This window comes from Pocillopora damicornis, chromosome 13 (assembly GCF_964200805.1).
Source record: "Pocillopora damicornis chromosome 13, jaPocDami1.2, whole genome shotgun sequence".
NCBI classification, from domain to species: domain Eukaryota; kingdom Metazoa; phylum Cnidaria; class Anthozoa; order Scleractinia; family Pocilloporidae; genus Pocillopora; species Pocillopora damicornis.
Genome location: NC_142682.1, coordinates 14,113,508 through 14,130,389, shown reverse-complemented (window position 1 = coordinate 14,130,389; position 16,882 = coordinate 14,113,508). Strand labels below are relative to the sequence as shown.

At 35.7% G+C, this 16,882-nt stretch overlaps 2 protein-coding genes across 4 annotated transcripts in view; one reads left to right on the top strand and one right to left on the bottom strand.

Moving 5' to 3' along the window:
* The window catches only part of LOC113685240 (uncharacterized), a 37,534-nt gene extending 29,088 nt beyond the window's left edge, over positions 1 to 8,446 (bottom strand). For 2 of the 3 annotated variants that reach the window (XM_089191772.1, XM_089191775.1), the window contains exons 1-12: positions 8,241 to 8,446; positions 6,605 to 6,816; positions 5,579 to 5,842; positions 4,438 to 4,632; positions 3,940 to 3,981; positions 3,306 to 3,368; positions 2,936 to 3,034; positions 2,204 to 2,275; positions 1,918 to 2,007; positions 1,736 to 1,819; positions 1,201 to 1,317; positions 554 to 643 (exon numbers count right to left, since the gene is read on the bottom strand). In XM_089191772.1, coding sequence (XP_089047898.1) covers positions 554 to 643; positions 1,201 to 1,317; positions 1,736 to 1,819; positions 1,918 to 2,007; positions 2,204 to 2,275; positions 2,936 to 3,034; positions 3,306 to 3,368; positions 3,940 to 3,981; positions 4,438 to 4,632; positions 5,579 to 5,842; positions 6,605 to 6,799 — 1,311 coding nt within the window. In that variant the 5' untranslated portion in view covers positions 6,800 to 6,816; positions 8,241 to 8,446. Of the gene's footprint in view, positions 1 to 553; positions 644 to 1,200; positions 1,318 to 1,735; positions 1,820 to 1,917; positions 2,008 to 2,203; positions 2,276 to 2,935; positions 3,035 to 3,305; positions 3,369 to 3,939; positions 3,982 to 4,437; positions 4,633 to 5,578; positions 5,843 to 6,604; positions 6,817 to 7,932; positions 8,103 to 8,240 lie in introns of those variants that run through there. The other variant, XM_089191774.1, reaches the window with a different exon arrangement.
* A 56-nt stretch (positions 8,447 to 8,502) lies between these two features.
* On the top strand, positions 8,503 to 13,403 carry LOC113685239 (putative trafficking protein particle complex subunit 2). The gene is made up of 5 exons (XM_089191789.1): positions 8,503 to 8,737; positions 8,966 to 9,051; positions 10,241 to 10,302; positions 11,325 to 11,410; positions 12,712 to 13,403. Exons 1-5 carry the CDS (start codon positions 8,621 to 8,623, stop codon positions 12,808 to 12,810), a joined length of 450 nt encoding a protein of 149 aa, XP_089047915.1. The 5' UTR covers positions 8,503 to 8,620; the 3' UTR covers positions 12,811 to 13,403.
* The last annotated feature ends 3,479 nt before the right edge of the window (positions 13,404 to 16,882 follow it).

The following is a 16,882-nucleotide window of genomic DNA, read 5'->3' as shown; positions in this document are numbered from 1 at the left end:
TTCAGGGGCAAAAAGGTAAGGATAAAGTAAATGCTAGTCACCCTCAGGGGATCAAGGCATCCAAGCCTGTACACACTGAATGATTGCTCTTAGGTGTAGTAAGACTCCACTATGTTTATTCTGTTGTTCCTTTAGTCACTGCTGCACATTAACAACTACTTTTCTTAAGTGGAGGGCATAACTTTCTTCCTTGTTTTAAGTCTACCAGCTGTTTAAATGGTAATTGTTAATTTCACAGTCAAAAAAGAAAAGAAAATCACATTCTCTTTGTAGCTTGTCATGGGATGTCTTATTATGATGAGAACTTTAATCCTTTGGCTTCCTTTTCCAATATCACAGGACACACCATTATTTGGTGATAATTTATCTGCATTATAAATGAAAGTTGCCATGAAATGTCATCTTGTGTCTGTGTTTTGATTTTCATCTCGAGGATAGTTCTTTAATTTAAAATTATTATGAGTACACAAGCACCAAGACAAATAAAAACAATTTTATAATGAGAGTTTTCATTGAAACAGAAAGAGAGCAATTATTTTTTATGTAACCAAACCTTTTCCTTGTGTTTTCTGAGAAGGTTGATGAGCTCTAATTCTTCAGGTGTAAACCGCCTGTCATCCGTCAGGACACTAGTGCTTGGTCTCTAAACAATAAAATAATACAAACATGTACAGTACATACTAATGTAAACCTTCAGTACAATAAAATGACTTTCAATACCATAGGGAAGTACATGTATCACACTCAAGAAAGTCAGGGCCCTAAGTCTTCTCTACTTTGGTCACAAAAAAGTTATAAATGGCCACCCAATTATCATTTCGGTTTGCCAAATGGCAAATTTGATTAAAGGGTGAGTTTGGAGTGCTGTCAAGTGATACAATTCTCCAGGAAAGTTAAACAAACTGCTACTTCCTTTGTTGAATTTGTATTGATTTAAGGTACCAACTAACTGTAAATCATGTTCGCACATAAAGGAAATCATACTTTGTGTAATTATCAATACAGTATACAATAGCCAAATGAGAGTAATTTGTACATTTTAGAAAAATGGAAATATGTACATGTACAATGGCTGACTTCAAAGGCACCCAAATAAGGCAATTTAGTTTTTGTTCCTTTATAGTGATCCTAAACACTTTGAAGGTACTTGAAGTAAGCAGTAAACCATATTATTTTTAATGTAACTCAATTCTGCAATACCTCAGGAACAACATCCAGTTGTGCTAGAGCTTGGGAAGTTCCTGATGCACCTCTGCTTCTGCTAGGTTCATCATCTTCACCTCCAATTGCACCTGGTTCATCAGGGTCTACTCTGCCCTTGAGTTGGATAAGATGAACTTATGTTATCCAGGTAAAACTCACTGAACATGCTGTCAGGAATTTTCTGAAAGGGGCTGAATATTAAGACAATATGCATGCTCATTCAAGGAAAAAGAAAAAAAATATGTTGTCAATGAGGTTGCATACATTTGTTTTAAATGACTGGAGCCTCAAGTAATTTTTATAAGTTGCCATGGAAACCTGCTTGCTGCTGAGAGGATACTTCCTATTGAAACTTAGAAAGCACCTGCTCCCTAAACAATGTTTCAAGGAAAGTTGCAGCATACAGTGTAATAATTGTGGTTTACTGTTTCGCATACAAAAAATAGCAAGGTATGCAATAAATAAAAATACAAAATATAGGCTCCAACATAATTTTTGGTTAAAGCTAAGTAAATTAGTGAGTACAACATACTTCTTCCTCTGCCTCAGCCAAACGCATTTCTGCATCACGTTGCAACGTCAACAGAGTAGCTTGTCGGGTTTGTAGTTCCTTCAGCTGTAATATCAATAACCAAAGTTTAGTAAAAGCAGTAAAGTTAAAACTATATGCCACCATTTCTGCATCAGAGAAGTATTTTTTTCTCTCTCTCTTACCTGCTGTTGCTGCTCCAGCATCTTTTTCAATAAAGCATGTTGCTGACGTAGCCCTTGAAGCTCTTCATCTCTTATAGATGCTGACTCACTCTACATGAAAGGCACATGTACATGTTTGTTCAGTAGCTGTGTCAAAAAATTTTAAATCTACATCACCTCAGTATTTATTTTCTTTGCTTTGTTTCTTAGCTTATCTGAGCAATTAGTGCAGTGTGAAAAGAACATTCATCTAATGTACAATCATGAGTATACAGAAATTACAGTTCTAGAACCATATTTGACATACCTTTTCCTCCTCTGTTAGTGACTGCAGACTCAGAGATGGTGTGTTTTCTAAAGTTGAATCATGTTCAACAGCCTGGTAAGTTAAAAGAACAAAAACAACATTAAAAAAGACTGATTGTTAAAAGGATACTGAAAATCAATTTTTCTTGCACAAGTTATGTTGACAGCATCCATCTCTGGTGCTAAAATTTCTAGCTAGTCTTACCAGAAATTGCCTATATTAATATGTTCTATTAAACTTTTAGCAAGAAAGGGGTAAGATACTGAAATTTCTCAAAGATACCATAATTGTACAATAACAACCATTTTCTCAGAGTATTATAAACTTCCCATATAATTGTCAAAGAATGGTTCAGCAGAAGAGCAGCCTTTTTCATCAGTCACATATGACCTACATGAAGCAAAATGTCCTGTTGTGTAAAAACTATTGGCAATTGAACCCTACAGTCAAAGCAACACCTCAAGCCCAACTAATCTCAATAACCCTCTATGCCTTTCAAGAACAGAGAAAAACCTTAGGTCCATATGCCCATTAACGGAAACTGTGACTAAGAATGTCATCATTCGTCTTGACACAATGATGCAAAACCAACATGACAAAGTGGCTTAAAATTTCATGTGAAATCCCTTAAGAAATTTATGCCAACAAAGAATAAATTTTGCAGATTTAACTCTCATTGCTTCTTCACAGTACTGTACACATGTTAATGTGTTATTGATGAGAAAAGCTCACCACTGATCTTTCAAGAAGTTCTACATAAGCTTTCTCTTGCTGTTTGAGCTGTTTGATTAGCCTTGCAATCTTCACTGCTTGGGCATTTAGTTCACTGGACTGTGTGGAGAACATTCAAAATTTAATTGGTACAGCCTAGTACTACATCAATTAATAATGAATAAAAAGTTGCCACAGAAGTAAATCAAAAGTTACACATCTAAAGGTATGACAAAATGTTCACTGTAAATCCACTCCCACGCATCAAATCAGTACTATCACAATTACAAATTGAATTTAATTTCCTACAAAAGGGCAAAAGCAAGAATACAGCAGAGGACTTTCTCCCATTTCAGACTATATTCACATACAGTATAGTGTATTAACTTACCCTTTCATCACTGCCTGTACTTTGTAAAGTGACAAACATTTCAGTAGCTTGTTTGAGAAAGCCCTGATGAAAGAATAAAAGGACACATTATCAGCACATGCAACTGGTCAATGGTGTTGATTATGCTCATGCACTTAAAGGCAATGTATGAACATTATGAAATAATTGCAGCCACCAAGTAAATACCTTAACCCTTTAACTCCCAGAAGTGATTAACATGTAACCTCTCCCTAAAATATCCATAGATTATCCAACAAACAGTTAATAAGAATACACAGATTAATCAGGCAGATGTTATCTTGCTCCAACACCAAGTTCTCACAACCAATTGACAAGGTAATGTGTAGTAGCAAGAGGGGAGAATTAACAATCGGATCTTGGGAGTTAAAGGGTTAAGAAAAATCCTTTACTTTTGAACCCTCATATTCTCCAAACTCCTGACATTAAGAAACAAAACTGTCTTCCACGTTCCTCCCAAGCAAATAATTCCTATCCAATAATTCAAACAAACTTCCTTGTTCATTGAGATGTGAAAAATCAGGATGCTAATGTAAATAAGTGGGTAAAAAAGTTACCAGAATTTACTGGTTTTTTTTTTCAAAGTTTCTTCTGTATATTTTCCTTAAATTCTTACCCGAACTTGATTGAGCCTTGCAATGATCAAAGGTGTGTTGACCTTGAACAGCAAAAGATAAAATCAGCTCAAATTAACTCACAAAAATCACAGAATGCTACTGGAAAATATTAGTTAAACTGTACCAATTGTTAGTTAATAGAGTTTAATAGACAGAGAGATACCATTATTGAATGAGTCTAAAACCACAAATAAGGGCACAAACATTAAACAAGCTATTCTCAGTGTTTTCCTTTCCAGGTCATAACTAGTAAAAATTTACAGCCTGTGGTGGTTTTTTTTAAAAGTTGCTTGAACATCTTGTAAATTCAATAGGGAAAAGGATTGCTTTACCTGTTTGAAAATTTCTTTTGACTTATCATGTGTAAAATAAGTGAGAACTCTGTATACCTTATTATAAAATATGTGTAAATAAAGTACAGGATGCATGTGCATAAGTAGACATATAAACCCACACAGCATAGACTATATCATACCCAAACTTTGTAGAATTTATACCTTAGACGCTGTTGATCTAGGAGCTACCTCTGTAGAAGTCCTTGCTGTCTCAGTTTCATTCATCTCCAACACTGGTAAGCTGGCAGTGGCTGGTACTCTTGGTTGTGTAGGTAATGCTCTCTCATTATTAGCTGTGCTAGATGATTGATTTTGTGATGATCTCCCACCTCTACTTCGGGGACCCTCCTCATCACGCTATAATCCAATTACACGTACATGTTAGAGACAGTTAAACCACACCATTTGAGAAAATGCAAACTAGAGTTTGGATCCACAAACAAACTTGCAAGTTCATGTTAAGCTGTATTGTTAAGGATAGTCAAATACAGAAACAGATAGAATGGATCAAGATTCTTAAATTACACCCAAGGAATGAGTTTTAACCTTTTAACTCCCACGAGTGACCAAGACAGAATTTCTCCTTACAAGATCAATAAAATATCAAGCAGACAAGTGATAAGAATAAAGAAAATAGTAATTAGGGGATTGTTAGTTGATCCAATACCAACTTCTCCAGACTAACATTATAAGTATTGTATGGCAGATGTTAAGGAAAATTGCTAATGAGACCTAGGAGTGAAAGGGTTAAAAAATACTACAAACATTTCCCATGAGGTTTCCACAACAATTGCTGACAACTAGTGTCTACTACACATTTTCAGAGACAAATCACCAAAATCATGTCTCACATATCAATGAAAAATGTAGAAATCACAATTGGCCATTTTATAATTGTGTACTTAGTTGCCAAGCCTTTGATTTGGGTGAGGCTGAAAGTGACCTTATTGTGATAAGGACCAGTATCTGGTTAGCATGATAACAAAGAGATTTACATTTGAATAGCAGCAAGTTTGTATCATAACAAGGTCACCCTTAGCCTCACTCCTGTTCAAAGGCTTGGCAACTAAGCACACAACTGTAAAATGGACTGTTAACTGTATTTTAGTCCCATGAAAAGTTTTCAGGTAATTCTCATATATCCAGGCAATGACAAAAATATTAAAGCAATGGAATTTTTTCACATTTAATTTACCAAGTAACGGATGTTATCAAAAAATAATTACAAATTTAATAAATCACGACAGAAGGTATTTGAACTTAAGGCTAGAGATTTACAGTGAGTACCACAAACCAAACTGACCTCAGGTTTTTCCTCAAAAGACAGTTTTTGCTTTAAACTTTCCATAGCCAACCTCTCTGCCATTGGGGTACCAGGAGGTAGGCGTGTTCTTGGAACTGTAGCTGGTGTATGGTGTCGTTTTCTAGTAAAATGGGTACCATCAGAAGAGGGGCTAGCTGAGCCAGCCTTAGGAGGCAGCTTCACCTGCTCAAAGTGTTTTCCTTTCTTTTTTGTTGCACCACTTGCAGCTGATGGTGAGAGAGCACTTGCTCTTGAAGACCATCCCTTTCAACAACAAATAAAAGTTACCTTCAGTATCAAAGTGCAGCTGAGTATATTGGAAAGAAGTAGTTAACCCTTCACACCCTACCATCATTATGCTTATTCTCTGTATTGTTCTCTATACATTTCCAGAGGTGCTGACAAGGAGAAATTGCTCAACAGTCAAGAGCTACTTAAGCTGGTGATCATTTAGTTTATTTGTGTGACCTTCATGTGTAATTCAGGGGCAATACTGTAAGGAGAAATAAGATGCCAGACCCTCTTCAAGGTCAAAGGGTTGACTAACGATTTGAGAACTACAAAAATGAATCTGATAAGAGGGAAATTTATTGGAAATAATAATAGAAAATCTCATGACTTAGTCCAGTAATGGTGAGCTTCAAACTCACTAACAGTAAAGTGCATGTGAAAAATGTGTGAAACACATGTGACCATGTGTGAAGTGAGTGTGAAACAAATTAACCATTAGAACTCTGTGTATGAATAAAGAAATAACCCAAATCTGCAGGTTTCACCTGCATATGAATTTCTCACATGGTATGCAAAACTGGAAGACTTTTAGCAGAATCCCAGTTCAACAAAGGAACTGTACTATGGAAAAATCACCAAGTAAAAACAAGAAGAACACCACTTGTGCACTAATATTCACATGACTTTTTACACACACACACACACACACACACACATATATATATACACACAACAGGACCTGTAATTTCAAAAGAAGAAAAAAATGTTTGTAAAGTTTACATGATAAAATTTTACCAAGTTATTTGGCAGGGATCTATGTCCAGAAGCTTCCTCTTCAGACCTGCGAAGCTCTGTAATGAGGCTTAGATCAGTATCCAAACTAGCTGGATATTGACGAGGGGCTTGTCGTTGTGATCTCGGCTCAGAATATGGTCCACGCAAAGGCTGGGATGACCGACTTGCATCTTCTGATGGGAATCTATCAGCCATAATTCTTCAAAGGCTTCCTGGTAATTTTAATCAAGAATACACATTAACTAAAAAAGTGAGGAATGAAGTGCGATTGAGTGAAATAGACAGGAATGACCTAAAAAAACAATGATATTTCTCACCTAAATAAAGTGGTAGTCAAGAAAAACTATTCACAGGTTTTTATTCTCAAACAACTCTCTTTCCACTAGTGAACCAGTTCTTAATTCTGAGATCTGTTACTAGTATGTATATTTATGACTGTAGTTTTAAGGCAAGACAATACAATAATCAAATGACAAAGCATATCTAATGTCACATATTAGACAATTTTAAAATTTCTATGGTCAAAAATTATCTGCCTAAATTTAACACCAGGAAATGTGCCCTTTCAAACTGAATGCAGCTTTCAAGAGACATCAAGAAATTTTTGTCACCCCTTAGAGGTCTTTAACCACAGTTCCACTGATCAGTAATCAGGTTGTGGTCATAAGCCAAGCTATCACTCAGAAAACAACTTCATCCTAGTTAAGCTTGCAGGAAAAAAAAAGTGCTTCCCAATGTAAACATGCGTGGTACATTACTTCTACAGGAATATAGAGTACATATTTATTAGTGAGTCTAGGTTATCTAGCCAACACATTAATAAGGTGTCTCAAGGGAGGACACTGTTGATTGAGAGAACAATGTAGATCACTTCCAGTCAGAATTCAGTCAAGCTTAATTCTAAAATTTGTATTTTTTTAGCCGAACCCTGCTGCTTGCAATTCAAAATAAAATATTGATGATTACCTCGTTATCGTACAATACCTACAAACACGTATTTAGTAAAAGTTTACATGTGGCTATTGCAGCTGTACAAAGAAAATTAGAAATAAAATTTTAACAATTTGAAGTCATTGATGATAAGGTGGTTCTTCTAGACAGTTTGGTACTGAAAAGGGTACTGTAAACTGTTTTGAGAGCACAAGTATTTAGATATGACATGTCACCGAACGTAAGTTCATCCGCTTTCACTATGTAATGAATTACATTAACTGATCAGATTTACCACGTAACAGAAAAAAAAGGTACAACATGCAAATCACGCTTTCGAGCTCAAAACGGCGAAGAAAGACATGGACGGCTTGTTTACCACTGTTAATCTTCCGTACCTTCCGACTAATTGTAGGGCGCTTGCGAACTACGAACAACCTTAAGTAACTATTTTGTTAGCGAAAAATCTCACATCTTAAGAAGTGAAATCGTTACACGATAAAACATAGATGAATCAAAATAGAGCACACGATCAAACACGTTCGTTTGACGAGGCTACTGCTTTAACAACCTTAACCCAGTTAATTGCATGCATGTACAGCGGGGTTTTTGTATATTTCACTGCTAGGAAACTGGAGGCTCTTCAATTAAGCGCTCCAAAACATAACAATCTTCCAGAGTTGTACCAGCAAACTTATCTAATTACCTGCAAGGTCGTTAGATCCGTTCCAAAACCTTGATTTTACTGCTTGTCGAATAGTTGCTAAGCCATAATGTGCCAAACTATCTGCAAATTAAACTAAGGAGTTTGCACAAATTTTCTCTGCGCGCCACACGGTTCTTTCCTGGCAAGGCCATTGGCGGAAAAATTCGTCGCGCAAGGATGCGTGGGATGGGACTGACCGCCATTTTGGATCTGACAGAGGGGAGATTGGACAAGATGTCAGCTCACCTCAGTCTTTTCGTTCAAGATTTGAGCGCCTGGAAGAAAACTTTCCTCGGTCAAACGACAAATTATACTGTGGAAAGTGAAGCACTGAAATGAGTTAGATTTTGACAACGAATGTTATAATTCCAGGGATCAAAATGCTGGGAAACTATTACTTTGCAATTGTCGGACACCGCGATAATCCAGTGTTTGAAATGGAATTCAATACACCAACGAAATCTATGGATTCGTCTCAGGGCCGCGAAAGCTATAAGGTAACTTTTCGCCCTGTTCAATGATCACTCAGTTCAAACTGTAAATGATAATCAAAATTCACACGATTTACGTTTAGCTTTGGCTGCTTGCATATTGGTGGTACTTTAATTTGACTGTATTCAACACTATTGTTAAACAAAAACTTGGGCGATGGTGGCAGTGGATAAATGATGCGATTACATGTACATGTACAACAGTCTGCATTTTCCTGATTTGTAAATCTTCAGAGAGATGATCACAGACACCTCAATCAGTTTATCGCACATGCTGCACTGGATCTTGTTGATGAATCTATGTGGTCCACTACAGGAATGTAAGTTTGAAAATAATTAGGGACTTGACTTCCGTAGCCCAATTTAAATTAGTAGCTCTCTGTAATAAAAATCCAAAGATTCAGAAAACTACAAAAGTTTGCACAAGTCAATGTCAATTGTAAAAATTTTTCACCTATGAGTTAGTTTTTATCATTCTTGTCATAGGTGAAGTGATGAGGTCCTTGATTGTCTTACCTAAACCTAAATGTAATTATAAGGAAGCCACTTTAACCCTTTTACTCCCATGAGTGACCAAGAAAGAATTTCTCCTTACAATATCAATACAAAATCAGCCAGATAAGTGATGAGAATAAAGAAAAATACCAATTTGGGGATAGTTAGTTGATCCAATACTAAATTCTGTGAACTAACATTATAAGAATTGTATGGTTGACAATAAGGAGAATTAAAAATTTGATCTGGGAGCAAAAGGGTTAACCTTTTCACTCCAAGGAGTGACTGAAGAGGAATTTCCCCCTACAATATGCATGCATTTTAAAACAGAAAGATAACAATTGGCAATTTTGAATGCTTTAACACCAAATCTTTGACCAAAAATTATGAAAAGGGTATTCACACAATCCAGATAATTAATTTTCACATCTTAGGAGTTAACCCTCTGACCGGTAAGAGTGACTAGCATCTAATTTCTCCTTACAATAAAACCCCTGAAACAAACATCAAGCTCACAATGATATAGGAAATGACCACCAATTAAAGGAGCTCTTGATTATCAACCCTTTACACCCTAACATCAGTTTGCATCTTCTCCATACTGTTCTCTACATGTTCCCTAAGTTGTTCACAAGGAGAAATTGAGTAACAATCAAGAGCTTTTTTAGTTAGTGATCATTTCCTTTATTCTTGTAACCTTAATGTGTGACTCAGGGGTGATATTGTGAGGAGAAATAAGATGTGAGTCACTCTTAGGGGCTAAAGAGTTAAACAGAGTCTCCTTGACAGAACCATAGAAATTTATAGAGAACAGTATAGAGAATATGCATACTGATGTTGGGTGTAAAGGGTTTAAGGGTTCATACTTGTGAGTGCCTAATCAGCAAATTTTCTACTCAGCTAAATACTGTGACTGAAGTTTATTTACATTATCCGTGTAATAATGAAGTTGATGTGTGTAGTGCTTCAATTATGATGCAAATATTCTTTACTTTGATTGCCTCCTTAAAACAGGTATCTGAAAAATGTTGACAAGTTCAATGAATGGTTTGTGTCAGCTTTTGTGACAGCCTCAGATATCCTTTTAGTTCAAAGCATATAGAACCAAATTAATCCTTTAACTCCCAAGATCTCATCAGTAATTCTCCTTACTGTCTGCTGTATAGTTCTTGTGATGTTCGTTTGAAGAATTTGGTATAGGATCAACTAATAATTCCCTAATTTATATTTTTCTTTATTCTCATCACTTGTCTGCTTGGTATTTTATTGATATTATAAGAAGAAATTCTGTCTTGGTCACTTATGGGAGTTGAAAGGTTAACAGAATAGACTGAATATTGTGTCTAGAGAAGGTAGAAGTGGCGGGACACTTATAAAAACACACTTATAAAAATATAAAATATAAAAATATCATATGACATTATGGTAAATGGATACAAGTGTGATTAGGTAATTTAATATTATCAATGGAGTTGATAATGTAAATTGACCACTATGAAGACTTTCAAAGCTGACGTTTTGAGCATCAGCCCTTCGTCAGAGCAAATTAAGTATATTTATTAGGCAACCTATACATGCATGTACCCACCCAAGTTTATTTAGTACTTGTTTATGTGTCAGTGTGACCTGAGTAGGTTATATTTCAAGTTGAATGCATTCAAGCACTGGTCTATGTCTCAAAAATGGGGCCAAATAATGGATTCTGTTTTTTCATAGTTACACTTAATTTAACGAAAACAAAGACCACTTTTGTTTACTCCGGTAAAAGTTTGGAATTAAGATGATGATGTTTTCCAGATTTGATATTTGTTTATACAGAGAAGGTAATAGAAATAGCAAATACTTTAATAGTAGAGATGTGTGGCTAAGCTGTGTACATGTACATGATCAGAAGGAAAAAAATTCCTAGGAGTGAGGACATGCAATTGTTTGTCCATGAGCAAATGCAAAATAAAAATGGTCATTAGGATTGTGCACTCATTAGCTTGGATTTTGGATACAACAGTGTAATGATTTGGAACAATGTGGAATTCTTTGGTAAAAAACATTCTGAAAAGAGTGTTTAACTTAAGCTTTCTTTTCCCTTGACTTATTTAATGTAAGAGATTTATGATGCTTCATGATGTGAGAAATGATGATGGAATAAAGAGTTTCTTTTCTGATGTCTATGAAACATACATCAAGGTACTTTGAGATTCTTATTTGCTTATAGATACATTAGGTACAAACAAATGTCATAATCAAGAAAACATATTTTCAGGTCATTTTTTAAAATAAATTTTCTATGTGCACTCTGTGGATTAACTCTTTAACTGTTATTGTTATTTATCGTATGACTATACAGCCCCAGGTCTGCAACTCCATAACAAACCATAGTAGAAGCTGGGGTGTGTAGAGCCAGACAGGTGGTCTGAAAAAAGCCATCTTGCTCTGCAGTCGTATAGCTCTTTTGCATTTTCCTAGAGTTTTGATTGGAATCAAGGACTTCAATTGGAAATGTAACCAATGAGAAAGAGTCGTACTTCTCAATGAACCATGAATTTCTTGTTCTAATTCAAAGAAATAAATGAAGTTGCTTTCTGTAGAATATTTTTAGTAGTTGTCCAATGCAAACCCTTCTTTTGCATGCAAGTCTATCTGATATAGTTTGACACAAAAAAAGTTTTGAAATTTTTAATAACTTAGTGGTTATAATTATGTTAAAATGACTATTGACTGAGTTTGTTGGGGCTTAGTGGGAAAATATTTGACTTTTGGTCATGACACACAGACCTCGCTGTGCTCATGACCTCAAGCCAAATGTATTTTCCCAACCAGCTCTCTCACTCAGTCAACTGGTACAAAGTATGAATTTTGGGAATTGAACCATCATGATATTACAAATTCAGACTCAAGGTAGCTCAAAATGGTTTCCTTGTTTTTAAAAACTGATTCTTTGATGAATTGGAGCTTCCATTTAACAATGTTTTTCTTTAGTAATGATGCCAAAAACAATGCCCAACTATTTCTTAATGCAGTTGAGATAATTTTTCTAACAATTATGGTCACCATAGCAACGACACAGATTCCTAAAACACTGTATCAGTGACATTTTGCTTAAGTTACCCTTGGTTCAAAAAATTAGTTGGATGGCACTTGAAAGAGGCTGTAATGTTGCTATTAAATTTGAAATGATCAAAACACATTGACACTATTTTCACGGAACACGAAAAGGTGTGGGAAGATCAGTCTAACGAAGAACTAGAGTAAGAAAACAATGAAACAATTTTTTAGCCACCTTGACATATTTATGGTAAAATGTTCTTTCAAACTAATGAAAAACCAAAGGACACCTCATCTCTTTGTATGTTATTTACCCTGCTATGTAAAACAGTTTTGATGTTTAGCATTTGTTTGGTGGTGTTACACTCTGTAATGTGTGTATGAATCTTTGCTTTATATCATTGCCTGGTTTTGAACACACTTTTTCCCTTTTATTATTGCAGGTTATTATGAATCCATTTTATGACATGAACAAAAAGATTAAATCACCCAACTTTGAGAGGAAAGTAACTGTTGCTGCTAAGAAACATCTCCTAGGATAGCATATGACCTCAGGAAAAATGAAGAGCAATAAGCAAATAAATGAATTTATTTACAGTTGTATAAATAGGAATGGATTGTAGTGTCTGGCTAGTTTATGCATTTTTTTTGTTATCCACACATGGGTTTATCATCTCGTCACAACTTCAACAAAATCTAGTCTCATGTCAGTTTTAATTACCATCAAAGGCACCATGACTATGAGCAAGAAACATTTCAAAATGTTGGAATATAAATTAGTCTTTCTTTCCAAGAATTAGTGAAGTTGTGTCCCTAAAGTACATGTTGTATTGGTGTAAGGAGTTGATTCAGTCTATTATATCACAAATGCGCAGTCCCACATCTTAGAGTTGTTTGGTGATGCCAAGCTTGTTCCTAGGGTCTATCTTTTCATCACTTATTCACCTAAGGAATTTTATGGCTTTTACTTCTTTATATCACTCTCCATTACTGTTTTAGGTTGCTTCAAAAGCAGTCCTTCCACCCTATTCTTCAAATTTTTATTTTCCCACCTTTTGTGAAACCTTGAATTGTTTGATTTTCTTAAACATAATCAGGAGAGATGAGTAATAAAAACAACTAATTAAAATAAAAACGCTGTGGCAGTTCATGTTGGGAACTCTTGGCTCTTGCATATTATTTCCCTTTTGCATCCACACATTGATTTGGATTAATTGACATGTTAAAAAGAAAATGGAAGTTAAAGAGATGATATCCGTCTGTACGCAAGCGTGAGGAAAAGGAAAAAATCTGAATAGCCCACGAGAACTGGAAACTTTATTCTTCACTCAACAACCGAGCTCAAAATTTACCATCTTTCTTGTCCTTTTCGCTCACTCAACGCTTTAGATATTGCTGATCCCCATAGTAGAGCAATTTCAATCGAGTGTCTGAATTAATCCGGGATTGCCTTGGTTTCACTTAACTTTGCTCTGTGATGGGTGAAGAAAACTCGCGCTATGCTCTCAAGCAATCAGATTCGAAACTAAAAACCATTGCAACTTGGTCATTAGCGTTTTGAGTTTACCCTGACCGGTTTTGGCTTTTGACGCTTGTATCAAAAGTGCCACATGCAGGACGCGTGTCTGATATCAGTCTTTTATTGGCGTGCATGTAACGTTCTATTGAGTATTCTGTGGGTAAAGAACGGGAACCGACGGTCAGAGGTTCGTGTCCCTGTTGGAATCAAGTCGTTTTTTTTTCGCCACTCTCGCCAAAAGACGTGACTATTTGTCAGTTGGTTCAAAATGATTGGAGGGATATTGAACTTTATGCATGGTCAAGCACAGGCAGACCACCCGATGGGCGAGACGAGAAACTGGACAGTCTTCTAGGACTGTTCCGAAGAAAGTACTGAAAAAATGGAATAACCACCGTATCTTCGCCTGAAAAACCGGAATACAGTGAAATTAAGTTTTTGCGTAGTTAAGTATTCTTACACCAGTAGTTGAGAATGAGTAAGTGAAGGACGTTATAAACTACCCACGGAAGCTAAAAAGTTATTGAAGTGCGCAAGCATTTCGTTATACTTTATTGACGATTTTTAGACAAAGATATGATATTTATAATTTTGTATTTTATTTTCAGCTCTTGATTCGCAACTGTCTACACGACTTTTTATTGCAAAAAGTTTGCTCTGCCTGTTGTACCCATTGGGTGGTCTGCTTGTGCATTAGGTCCTGAAGACCCGACCAAAAGCATTTTACAAAGAATCTCGCCTGTTTCTTAGCTATTCCACTGAAGGAACTATGCCTTCAGTTCAGTTAATGTTCTCTCTTTCTTAGATGACATCGAAAGGAGCCTCTTAGTTAGGGACGTGTCCCACGTAGAAGTAGCTTTAGTTTCTCAGGGAAGTGACCGTACAGAATGTACATCGATGATATATGATGAAAAGTTTGCTGACAGAAAGGATATTCTCTTATGCTGCTTTGTTGATTGAAACTCAGTTGTTTTGAAACATGAACACGTTGAATTTAGGACGTCAAACCCAGTATTCAAGTCGCCTCCGCTCACCTGAAAAATGCTTGGCAGTAAGGTCTGTTCTGGAAGCTACTCCGCTATCCTTACAGCCACCAAGCGTCGTTAGAGCGCTGCCGGTCGCTCATTCTCACCGCTTAGCGAGATCATGTAACGTGCTATTAATTGACGTTCTCGCGTTTTAGAGCAGTTTTCAATTGAATGTCGAAGCTAGTTCGAAAATGTTTTGGTTTTGCTTTGATTCGCCCAGTGACTGGTTCAGCAGAAAACTCGCGCCATTTTCTCAACCAATCAGATTCGATACTTAAATTAATCATGACTTGGTCACGCACGTTTTCCCGCGCTCAAGAGAGTTCGCCTGTTTATACCTTGAGTTCTGATTGGCTGTTGCGATTATTATGATTGGTTTTACGACGCCCAATCGGAAAGCACTCTATTTTGATGTAATCAATCCGCCTATTGGATTATTCCATAGACTCCGCTTTGAAAATGCTTCCCCACATTCAATTTGTAAAGGTAATCACATGATTTGAGAGCAATTTGGAATAAATAAGAGCGAGTAAATTTTTTCAAAGACAAACAAAATTGCACGAGCTCGTAGAGCGAGTGCAATTTTGTTAGTCTTTGAAAAAATTTTACAAGCGCTTATTTATTCTAAATTGCACGAGAAAAATCATGTGATTACGTATTAATAATATACACGAAAAAATACGAGATAGGTTATCATAATTAGGCAGAAGCAAAGCGCGCGCATCAAGCGCAAAAATAATTTATTCAAATCCTGCAAGTGACATTGTGCGCTCGGTCAAAACAACCGCGTACGATCAAAGCAATAATATACAATGCGATTTTCACATCTGTAAGGTGTAAAAAGTTCAAAGTCCGGCCAAACAGTTCAAGGAATTGTTCAGTTGGGTTTGTTACTTCTTTGCACTGAATTAACCCTCTTCTGCACTGAATTACTTGAAAACTGCATTTATCTTAATCATTCAGAGCTGAGTTATTTTTTCATGTATCCCATTAGTCAGAAAAGACATCGGTTGTCTGTGCACAACTTTTTAGTTTCCCTTTTTGTAGACTTTTGATGTTCTTTCTCTACTTATTTCATTTCAAGTTGCGGCCTCTGTTGTCATTTGAAAAAATTGAAATATTTCAATAAATCAAAAGGAGAGCGAATAAAAAAGTCAATGGAGAGATAAAATTGCAATGTTACAAAAATCTTAACGATTAAAAAATAAGGTTGTCAGGAAAAGAAATTTTTTCAGTCGCCCTTATGCTCACAAATTATTATTTTCTCATCAGTTAACTTTCATTAATGCAGCTGTTTGCTCAATCAGTTTCTAAGGTAATTGATAGTCGATTTTTCATTATTCTGTCTTTAAACCATTAAGAATCGATAATCTTCACTTTAAATTTTTCTCGATCGTATGGATTAAAGAAACGACCACTCAGTTTTTATTTTCCCAACGTTTCCAAATCGATTGTAAATTAGTAGCTATCTTTTGTGGACAATTCCCGAGTTAGGAGCTAAAATAAAAAATCAAATATTTATGATCATCAAAAACAAGATTTCTTATTTTTTTACACAGATGAGAACTTGAACCATGATCGTTAATTTTTGTATTTTTTTTTTCAATCATTATTTGATGACGCCTTTCTTATTTCATCTGTTTATTCCCTTTGAGGGCATTGGCTTTATGTTCAACTTACTTTTTAAAAAGTGCCTCAAATCTGAACTTACTAAAAGGTTTAAAAGTTTTCTTAAGGATGCCGCACGCTATTTGAATGTACACTTCCGCTATATAATGAAGCCGCCAGAATAATCGTTATTTCTAATTAATGTTCAGGGGAAAATGATAGTAAAAACCATTAAAGATGTTTAAGCAGCGTGTCAGAGAGGCAGAAAAGTAAAGAGAATTGTGACCTAAGTTAAGTTAGCGTAAAAGTTAAGAAAATATTTCGCGCCAACATCTTGTGTTTTGAAGAGGGGTAGAATGTGTGTTTGTAGCTATTACAAGTAAAAATTGAGGATTTCATTTCCTTTTTGTCGAATTCGTCATGCTAAAAATTTATTATTTTTTCTATAAGCGGCGTTTT